Here is a 12,132-nt window from a genome sequence, read left to right as displayed (position 1 = left end):
CCCATTTATTAAATAATTTTGTTTAATCGACCATTCGCGGAGAGACGCGATTGCGAGAAAGCACATCAACGGGAGAGTCGTAAATTCCCGTTACGATTAGATAATCGACGCCACAAACTGATCGATCCCCTTATTTCTATGAGGATAAAAAGGGTGGTTCAATTGAGTTTACACTGTATTAAAATGTATAAAGTAATATTCATTCCAATAACTGTGTAAAGATAGATTTGTTACGCTGTTGCGTATGTACAAGTTAAGTAAGTGATAGATTTAAGTGTAGAGAACCGTTACGGTTATGTGTTGACTATTCTAACGGCGAAGAATACGTGAAGTTTAGTGACGATGCTGTGTCGGAGGAAAGCTAGTGATGGGTGTGTTTAGCGTACAGGGCCATCGGATTTGTTGACGATATTTTTGGTTAGGAAAATGAGGGCAGTAAACATCGTTTCTGATTGGATAATAAGAAGGTTGGTCGACTAGGAAGGGTCTTAGCCGCCCTCGATAGAAAGTTACTAGTGAGAAGCATCGTATGTGAGAAAAACTAACTTTTCCGTGTCTTCTCATAGTAAACAATAAACTTCAGAAAACGCTTTAGTAAAAAGACCTTTGTTCGGTCTGAAGCATTTTAGCTAGAAAATTCCTGAGATTTGTGGTCGATCCTTAAGACTATCGAGGGTAGGCAATAAGGATGTGTGGACATCTGGATTCCATGTTACCCGCGACGAGTGGCCTAGGCTAGGTAGAGAGTTGGCCAACGTAACAAATTTACTTCGATCAACATATAAGCATCTCGGTTATATACAGTCAGTTGTAATGAATGTAATGAATGTAACTAATGTAATGAATGTAATGAATGTTGTAAGTAATGAACGAGTCATTAGCGATTATATTTTACGACCTATACACTGCACGAGCGTCTCGTCCATAATATCCATGTACTAATTTATTTAATCATTTTAAATATACCTAACGGTTTCAACAACGAATCATCTCGTCATTACACTTCACCGACCAATCATCCTCTACACATAAACCTCTACAAATTGGTAATCCCGACGTGAGTTGAACACGACTAAACAATCCTCTACATTGGTACATACATTGCTACATTTACGAAGTATATATATATATACGATATATGTATATATACATATACACATATATCAGTTGTAAATTGTAACAGCCTAATTTTGTTTTTAACTTACGATTATACTATTGTTTATCGTTTACGGGAACAACCCATTAGAATATACATGTACAGCGTAAACCTCGAATTGTGATCAGTAGAGATTACTTTGTTATTGGCAGTCCGATGAAAAATATTTTTATCAGGTGGAGCATAGTTTCAAGAGGGCTTGTCCTCCGGCCACTAATTCGAGACATAGGCGATCGAGCCAGCGCGATTGGTATCTTTCACGTTTGAACGATCACTCGAGACTCACTGAGTCGAAACGATCTTTATTAGATTCTCAAAATCTGTCTACACGTTTCTCCGATCCGACTATGGAACGATACTGGTGATACAATACCGTCTTAACGATACCGAAGCCGAAGAACCATGGGAAAAATCGAAAACGATCCGCAACAAAGGTGGCTGCCTCTGAAAGACAACGGCGCTGTGATCCGGAGAGCAATTAGACGAGGAAAGGCGCAGGACGACGTAACTGCCACTGCGAGCTCTCGGCAAAGACGAGAAAGATGGGTATAAGGACCGAGGGAAATTAAATCTACTCGTTCCAGTACCCCATCTACCCTCATTACTGTGGAAAAGCGTAAAGATCCCGGTGAGACGAGAAGACATTGTTACAAGGAACGAGCAACCAGGAAGTCCATGTTTCCTTTTTGAGAAGTTGCCTTTGGTCTGTACGTGTACCCGTGTCCCGAGTTACACGCAACGGACACCATCGTCGGCTGCGACGTGAATCGTTTCGCCAAGAAGAAAGTTATCCCTTCGTAATTTTATTTCTCGCGTGCGACGCTTCGGTAATTGTTAATCGGAAATTGTACCCGATTGTTACTAGCGTGTTCCACTGTCAGTGAATTCAAAAGTTATTAGGAACGTAAACAATGTTGGCAACGAGGATGCTTCTAGTTTCGATGACCTCTAGACAGACTTGATCGATCGTTCGGTTTAGTTACTCCGAATGTAAACCGAAATGGACTAGTTCGCACGAACGATCTATCGTATCGACCTGTTTTAAATGTATCGACGAATACGATCATACTTTTAGACATTCACGAGACGAAGTTTGTAAATTTTGTAAATTTTAGTGCGAAAGTACTTAATCGATGCGTACCTTAAAAATGATCTCATGTTCAAGTTTCTTTAGCATTTACTTTTAGAGTTAACCGTAAATTAATTACTTGTAATTGTAAAAAAGTTATTTGTAAATAAATGACTCGTTTAATAGTAGAATAAATAGTACGTAATTTTTTAGTATTCCTCGATCCCTTAGCTTTTAAGCTGCTTTGATCTAAAAGAAACTATGATCAAGATTATGATATATCGACATAATTCTATTTAGTTTATGTCAGAGACATATGGTCCAGATTTATCGGTAGAGCACTCGGTGTAGGTCTAATATTATTATACACTCCGAATTAAACTCATAGCTGAAAAATTTGTTACGTTTATACTTGGTAGACTAGTACTACTGTAATACTGAGGGATTGTATTTGCAGAATCAGTGTAATCTGATGCATCCACGAAACAGAGCTATATTTCCTAGTAGATACATATTAAACGTATGTACATCTTTCCCACAAACGTGTAAGCGGATTAAAACAGGAAGAAGTACAGAATGTCAGATAAGACTCGAGCGCATGTGAAAGTCAAAGAGCATAAGATTAATCTTTCGCCGTATCTGGTTCTCGTCAGCTTCTGTGACTTATCTGGTAAAATGTAATCCAGCGTAATCACGTCAATTGTAATTATTATCTTACACGCGTATGCAAGTACGTCCATGCGAGTCCCATTCGTTTAAGAAAAAAGGCAAACGATACTTTGACGTAGCTTTCGAAATAATTCAAAGTGCACAGTTTACAATTTTATAGGGAGTATAAACTCGCGGTATAAACGAAGAGATCCTATGACGAATCGAAACGAGAGAAAATATTTTTCAGATAAATGACATTGAAATCTGATCGAGTACGCGTAATACTTTTCGTAGCCGCTGTACGTTGTTTATCACTTCGACTTCTCGACTCGAAATAAACCCAAAACACATACCTCGATCAGAAGGAAAAACGGAATGACAAATTAAACGACAATCATGGACGTTTTGATAACAGGTATCGTCTTGACGATTGGAACACTAATTTAATTTCCGACTCGACGCTACTAGTGTTGAAGGTGGCTTGACAATTCAGAACATCCTAGTGGTGATTAGGTTTATTTGCGGGTGACCGAGAGCTATGTCCGACATCCTGAAAATCAATGGGTTCTGCAGTGAGTGCAACATGATCCGGACAAGAGCAAGGTACAGGAGAGAAACGGTTAGATAGGCACAAGATTGGCCTTGCTGAAACAATAGCTTTGCCTTGACGGACGGTTGGTTACTGGAGATAATTATAGATGCCGCAATGATTTGTATTAATGGGCTACGTGTGATACTTAGCATACGAAGCAATTCATCATTCACGATATAGAATACGTTGCTTCATTATGAACTACGATCTATTAGCCGAACTTAACTATCTATTAGCCGAACATTATTGAACAAGATACTTAAAAATTCAATGTTATCGTCGCGGAATAAAGATTATTAAATATTACGCATAATACGATTCAAAGCTTCTTCCTATGAATTCACGAATATTTAAATATATACAGAAGGAGATCCTTTAGCTCGCAACGATGTTTTAAAAATGAAACGAGTCTTTCAATATTCTAATAAATATTCATTGAATTTTGTATTCACGTATATCGAAATAATTGATCTTTTCACGTCATTTTTCAATTGATTTTAATTTTTCAAGTAAAAATGTATGTTATCGCAAACGACGAAATACTTTAGATTACAAACACGAATTACATACGCGCATGTGTCTCTTAAGTAATAACGGCAACGGAATTTATTGCCAAACATAGCGTTATTATCCCAAAGTACCTACATATAGTTGTTGAACGTTAAACTGCAGTCTATGGTATTACGAGTAATGTACGATTTACATAGGTTGATGAAAGCATCACGTTACGTTTGTGCGACCACAATCAGTTAAGCCATGATGATAATGACGATTGCGATGGTTACGACAATAAAGTTCAAATTTAGCTGTCACATAAAGCTATCATAAGCGTGTTTCTGTTTCGAAAGGGACCGGAATGACAATTAAACGAAAACGTCGGCAATTTATCAAAATCATGAGATCGAAAACCAAAAGAACTTTAAACTCGACGATCAAATCCAGATCAGAATATTTTAAGATCACGTTCTTGCCGCAAACGGCAAACGACGAATAAATTTTATCGATCGTCTAATTTGCGTCTGATTTTTGTTTAAACTAACTGGCAAACGTTCGACACAGTTTCGCTTTATTATGAAATGGACATTAAAATGACAAATGGTTTTTCTCAGAGAATAACGCGAACAATATTTACACCGTGCAAGCATTACGTGATGCTCAAACTAATGGCGGACATCGCGCTATTTTTATTGTTAAATATAACGGTTATCCAAAGTCACTGCGAATACGGTCAACCTATGTGTAAACATCGGGCAAATTTGATGCTTTACCGATACGAGGCAGCGGTTGAAATCGTTATTCGAAATAAAATGAAAACGCTGTACGCATTATCCGCGAACGCGGAAGGAATATGCGTCCGTTCGAAATCATTACCCACGAATTTATTACTAAACGCGTTCAATTTTTCTCCGTGATCCCACCAATTATTCGACGAAGATGCTTATCAATTACGAGCACGTTTACGGTTTATTCGGTATACAGCATCGCCTATCCAAAACACCTACGGATTTTTTAATTATGGAAATAGTTCACAACTATCATAATAACAAACGTTCACAACAACGACAAAACGGAAAGTTTCGTCAATTTTAGATGATTTCTTTTAAATACATTTCTAACGTTGAATATTAATAAATGTTAAATATAATAAAATAATTTCGACGTCGCTTTGGAAAAGGAACCTGGTCGATATAGTATATTTAGGTATACTGGTATAATAATTTGTATAACATATAGGTAATATTTAATATACCTCTACTTTTCAACAAAGATTGGACATGGAAACTTTGGTATATGGTGCTTCTTAGGTTATTCCGAATAACGATCTATTGTAATCGGTTTATTAGAGGCGCGCATGGTTAATACTCCCTGTTGAACCCTTTTATTACATGATTCCTTCGGATATCCGAAATAGTTAAAAATTAATAATAAAATATAATAATAATAAATTTCTCCCACAAAATGTCTCGATAATACTTCAAAATGTATAAAACTTGGAGAAAGTACAGCCGGGGAACGTTAGAAAGTAGAAAAGGATTTATCTGTATTATTTGAAAACTATAGGTCACCGTAATTAATACACGACTGTTTATCATTTAGTCCTGGCCTTGAACATCTATAGCTTTGCTATAGTTAATAGAATAGTATACATATAGCATGTAACTTGAATTAAACTATACAATGTTTATTCGTGTCTCCTTGTAACATCAAACATATTTTTATGTATATTTTTCGAATAATTTAACGTAATATGTAACATATAAGATATTCATCGTATTATTCATTTTCTCTATAATTGATCGCGGCTGTATTTCTCACGATTAATCGGTCGTCATCCCCATTACTCGGACGAGATCCTCCCAAAGGGTCCCAGTGTTCCCTTTGACATATCGTGAAGCTCGACCTGTTCGCTCTGCATAATGTACCCTGATACAAATTCAATTGTTTATGAAAAAGTACTAATTATTCACGAAACAATGATTTTTATTTCTTCTTTCTTTTAAACGAAGCATTTACCACCTTATCTGTGAGATGTTTCTGATCATTATAAAATTTATAAAATATTTTTGACGATATTTTCGCGATATGAAAAATCACTTGTTTTCAACTTTTCTTTTAATATTTAAACAAGGGTTTGTTTCAAGTAAAATTTCTTTCCGATATCTACATAGCGTGAGACCGGACACGCGACACAACCGGCTAGGGGAGTGATTTCACGTGAGACAATAAATCGGAAATGTAGAATAAAATTTTTTCATATGACGTTTCGCTTCCGAGAAAATCGAGTTTGAACATTTGACAAGACTTCATAATTTTACATAGAATCACCCCTTAACAGGTGTATCAGTTGCCTGGTCTCGCTATGTATATTGTATTTTAATATACCACAAAATATTTTTGTTCCTTAATTGACATTTATTTCAAAAACAAAACATACAAATGAAAATAATGCGAATGTTCGAATATTTTCCTGTTAACTATCGTTAACGTACAAATTAAAGAACGTACTTAGCGGTATCTAAGCGGATCAAACAAGCTACGAAAGGTTCAATTAGAGTTCGCATAAATTTGTAATTAACCGACGGAATTTCGGGGAGAGGAAACGTATATAAAGGACGTTTCCTGCTTAAGAAATCGGGAGTACCGTAACTGTCAGCGAAGTAGCAACAACTTACAAATCGTGCAGGTCTTGTGTAACGATGGGAATCAGAATCTTCTTCGAAGAACAATCATGAATACAAATAATTCAATGCAATTTGATTTTGATTCGCATCAACTTGATAGCATCGAGGAGCCATCTGTGATCGTTAACGAGGTATTTACAAAATTAAATTGTTAGAAAATTACGAGTTTTCAAAGATAGAACACATATAATTACCAGAGAAATTCTTTTTTTAGGCAAATGAATGGGGGCAGCCATGAATTTTCAGATAGCTGAGGACCAGCTGTCTCGTTTCATGATCAGAGCCATCAATCATCAGCATCGTCAGAAGTCGGCAGTTCCGTAGGTTGTAAGGCACGGTGTAATGGAACAAGAAGCAACCAGGAACTGCAGAGCTTTATTTTACATATTACGTTATACAAAGATGCTGAGCGAATTAATGATGATACAGCTCTGCATGAACTACCACAATTACTGGAAGGGGTAGCCGCTACATGGTGGACTCAGACAAAGGAAAATATCTATAGCTGGCCAACAGCTATACAAATGATAACAAAAACATTCACACAGAAACGACCTGCACATGAAATACATGCAGAAATATTTGCAGACAAACAAGACTCGCATATAAAAACAGAAATGTTTATTCACCAAAAGCGTTTGCTTTTGGCGGAACTTCCACATCCTCATCCCGAGGATGTACAAATAGACATGATATATTCATTATTAAAATCCAAAGTTCAAAAAAGAGTTCCTAGAAATTCGGTGGTTTCCATCGATCAACTCATCAAAGCAGTTAATAGCGTCGAACAATCGAAGGATGAGGAACGAGTGGGAACCTACGTGAACAACGACATCGAAGCTATGAAGATCGCTTCACAGTTAAAAGAAAGATGTTCGCGCTGCAGAAAATCTATAAGAAGCGGGCAAATGAAAAGTGCCAATGTAGATTGTTATAAGTGCAACTTGCGGCGAGCTAAGCGTAGCAAAGATAGCAAGCCCTAAACAATAAACCCTATCTATACTTCGTTACGTGGCTTTAACTGTGACAGCACGATTTAGTAAGTAATTTACTTCGATCGACGTATAATTCTACAAGTTATAATGTACTAGATGTGTGAAATGATAAGTCGGCACATGTTCCTACAGGCAAAATAGCATTATTCTACCTATATATATATAGACACATTGGTCTTCCTCAATTCTGTTTATTTCTTTCATATCAGATTATAATTACTTTCTAATATTTTCACTTCACACACCTATTAATTTGGTAATGTATTATATGTATAATAATTTGATAATGTATAATATATTTTAACGTATATTACTTTCTAATTATGTGAATTGTAAAAAAATATGTAAATATACTTAATAGTACGCTATTATAAATTTTATACCAATATTTAAATAAATAAGTAATAAGAAAATGTACATATGGCTACCTATTTGATTCATTTCTAAATTGCACAAATAGTACGGTGATTTGTTTAATACTGACAATTTTTCAATACTGACAAGTTTTCGAACCTTCAGCAGTCTCTAACTAGCTCGATCTAATAGCTACACTTTTGAAAGGTACTTATATTCTTCCGTCAAATAAAACGTAATGCCAAAAGTGAATATTAACAAACGATCCTATAAAGATACAAATTATGAAGCTCGGTACGTTCTGTAAAAAGATACATCTTATTTGTCAAAATATAGCTGAGATAGATAAGCTACGCTGACCTTTAATAAGAGGAAGTAAATTTGCATATCGCGAACAATAATTAACTCCTATACAAACCTATAAAGATACGTAATTCTCTATTTCACCTGGTGTGACAAGCAACGACGCCGGCGAAGAAGTATCAAGCCAACAAACAGCTCGTCAAACGTCCAAGCAGCCGTGCCAACGAACGACGTCCGGGATGGAACCATTCGCTGGTAACGAACGATAAACTTTCCCCGACATAGATAGAGGAGAAAATATTTTCCATTGGTTGGCAAGCCGCCTCGATGGATCCCTGGGGACTCGTTTCGATCCTATGGAGACAGCTGGTGGTCTTGAGGAACAGGCCAACGCCATACTGCAAACGTCGAAGAACGACCCTCGAGGCACGAAGAATTTTAGTACCGTCTCATCGTCGAAAGCTTCGCCACTTCTTCCGCTTCGTGTCTCTCTTATCCGTTCGAAACGAATCTACCGAAATTTTCAAATTTTTTAACGCGCCAATCTAACACAACGTTCAAGCAACGGGATTCATACGCTCGATTGCCGAGGTTGCTTCCCGTGTAGTCCGGCGGAATAACCTTACCCGTGTCCATTTGCCGTGTCTATCTTCGAGCTCGAAGAACGTCTTTCATAGTCGATAGTCCACCCAATTCTCCGAGATCATCCGACTCGGCAGGCATCCAAATCGTTGCAAGATCCATTTCCGACTCCGTTTCGCTAATGATACTGCTAAATCAGTCCCTTCTATTTTACAACGCAACTCGTGTTATCCAAGTATGCTCTTCCAAGTAGTATCTCGATGATTCTCGATCCCGCTTGAAAAGCGACGAACGGCCGAAGTTGGTAAGATGGTAAGTTTTTAGGTCTTTCGATGTTTACGACGTATTTCATTTAATTCATATCGTAATGAACTTTCGGCGGAGAAACACCGAAACTTGACGAGATTTGCGAAGTTTATACGACTTTCTACGTTGTTGTTTATGGCACAAACTGTCAATTAAGTCACAATGAAAATGGTAAGTATCACGTACTCCGTAGTATTTGTATTGGAGTCCATAATTGCTGACAAGGCCAGAGCACTTTTATACTTGTTCGCGACCACACCAATATGCGCTCTGACAAACGTCGCAGACAGTCGCTGAAATTTATACCATAGCGGCACATGGACGTAGAAACAATCGACGGAAATTTCGAAGCTGAGAGAGACCCATATTATTGCGCCCTTGAATTCTAACGATTGTTTCGGTTTACAATGTTTAGAGCCAAACGAAATCTGGACAGACTGTTATTGCCGTTATTTTTAACCTTCAATCGGAGTTACATAAAAACTTTAACTCTTAACGTTCGTCGATATAATACAACTAACTATTACGAATTTATCCTCTCGTTGCATTATTAAATATACCTACACGTTTAAAACACCTCAGATTGGTGAACATGACGCGATCAAAAGCGAAAAGAGGCGAACGTGTTGCGTTAAAATGACGAGTACCGACAAGCACGTAAGACGCCACGAACAGCGAACGATGAAACTGCGACCAGGACACAACGCATGCAAGGCTATGCGGATTAGAAGCGCAAATTAACGCAATGAGCCACGACCACGTTCGAGACGTCGCCGTTCACGTTCTCGGAACAAGCCGAAAACGCCTTCCGCGGGTCGAAACGCACCCTCGCTGACGCCACGATGTTAGCGCATCCGATACAATGCGAGGCGGTGAGCCTCGCGATGGACGCGTCCGATTACGTCATAGGAGCGGTTCTGCAGCAGCGTGTGAACAACACGTGGCAGCCGCTGGGATTTGTTACAAATTCTCTGACCCCCATATTACAAAATACAGCGCATACGATCGTGAACTACTTGCCGTGGAAGGGAGAAATTACGTGATTTTTATTGACCACAAACATGCCGACAAGCGTTCGCCACGCCAATTCCGACATCTGTTATTATATCGGGCAATTCACAACCGATATCCGATATATAAAAGGCCTAAACAACAATGTAGCCGATGCTTTACCTCGCATCGAAACGATAGGGAAATCCATAAACCGCCGCTCTTGCGGTCACATAAAAAAAAAGATACCGAGTTACGCGAAATCGTCGATTCTGGCACATGAAAAAAGGTACCTTTGTCCGACCACGACATGAAAATATTTTGCGACGTAACGAGCAAAGTCGTTCGACCGTATGTACGCAACAACCTTTCAAAAGGAAACAAAACACAAAATGAAAAAAAGAAACAAAAACGTTATTATTGGTAATAGGATGATGTAGCGGCACAAGCCAACGGAAAGTTCAAATCTTTATATTTATCCCATATTATTGTGCCTTTGTATACTAACGACTGTTTTGCTTTACAAGGTCTAGAGACAAACGAAATCGGGACAGTTTGTTATTGTCGTTTCTTATAATCTTTAGCCGGAATTACATCCGAAGATTAACTGCTGTTTATGCTAACGTCCGTTGATATAAATGTATAAACATGCTCTCTAGGATTATTGTTATATTATACACTATCTTTTTTTCTTTCTATGTTATACTATACATTTATAGGATTATACACTATCTCTTGTACTTATACTGATTTTGATACAACTGATTATTACGAATTCATCCGTTCGTTTCTTTATAAAAACAAACCTACACGTTTAATCCAGCTGATTTCAAGAACATCTGTAGGTATTGCTCTTTTCCAATGAAAATAAACGATGCATATCAAAGAGCTTTTAATCCATCAATGTTAATTGAAAAGTATCGTCCATCTCGGGGGCAATTTTACGGCGGCGATAAGTCAAAAACGTGGAGCGCGTAAGAAAATTTAATTAACACGATACAAGCTATAATTCAGGTATTGTTCGCATCGACAGAGGCCAACGTTTCATTAAATTGTCCAATTAAGTTGGAATGCGTGGAGTCGCGTAAAACAGCCAAGTAAATCGGCGTTCAGCGTTAGCCATACAAAACCAATTCGGCGCTAGCCGACAGTTTGACGCGGTCGTTTCATTCGTAGCCGAAAGTATAATTGCCCGTTCGAGCGAAAGCCTCGTAAAGAGCTTCTACTGCGCGATTCGAAAAATCCAGTGCAGACAGATGCGCGGCTACTGTCATAAATGAAACGGACACGCTCGCCGATCGGTGAAACCGGGGATAACCAATCCCTTCCATTACCACTGATCTGTAAATTTTCCAGAATTTTCAAATCCAGTGTTGTTGTTTCCAAGGAATTCGAACGTTGTTGTCGTTAACGATATCGATATTTGTTGTATAGCGTGGCTTAACTTTGATACGATCGCGAATTACAAAGAAACGCGCTCGAAATTACGAAAAAAAGAAAATGCGGCATCTTCGCGGCGAAAGATTTAATTATTCAAACGCGTATTCGTTGATAAATACCAAAAGACAATCTTCTCGTGTTCAAAGGAATTCTTCATCAACATTGCTATGGATTACGGAATTCTTTGAAGCATTCTGAACTCCGTTGAAGTATTAAAAACTTTTTAGTGGAATTGAGTCTTAGTTGGAAGTTGTACCGCTGAAAAACGCGAAACGGTTCTTGGTTTCGTTCAAGGATTCGAAATTTTCCACTCGTGCACGAAACGACTTCCGTGCTCGGACGTTCCAAATTTCCAAAAAGCTTCAAGTGCTCTCGGTTACACGGCTGTTCCATTATGTTGCAAACAAAGTATCAAGGATTTCACTATATTAGAACTCACTTTAGGTACATTTTCACCAGACAACCAGCGCTGTTTACCTTTTCCTCGTCACACGACTGCTCAGCCAGAGCAC

At 38.0% G+C, this 12,132-nt stretch overlaps 2 protein-coding genes across 7 annotated transcripts in view; one reads left to right on the top strand and one right to left on the bottom strand.

Annotated features, from left to right (window-relative positions):
- LOC139998440 (TWiK family of potassium channels protein 7) overlaps positions 1-12,132 on the bottom strand; it is a 363,454-nt gene that overhangs the window by 234,928 nt on the left and 116,394 nt on the right. The window lies entirely within an intron of this gene.
- Positions 6,698-7,633, top strand: LOC139985405 (activity-regulated cytoskeleton associated protein 2). Its single transcript, XM_071999814.1, has 2 exons — positions 6,698-6,781; positions 6,932-7,633. The coding sequence occupies exons 1-2, from the start codon at positions 6,698-6,700 to the stop codon at positions 7,631-7,633; spliced, it is 786 nt and encodes a 261-aa protein (XP_071855915.1).

The sequence above is a fragment of the Bombus fervidus genome, chromosome 3 (assembly GCF_041682495.2).
Source record: "Bombus fervidus isolate BK054 chromosome 3, iyBomFerv1, whole genome shotgun sequence".
In the NCBI taxonomy this organism is placed as follows: domain Eukaryota; kingdom Metazoa; phylum Arthropoda; class Insecta; order Hymenoptera; family Apidae; genus Bombus; species Bombus fervidus.
This window is presented reverse-complemented; position numbering and strand designations above follow the sequence as displayed.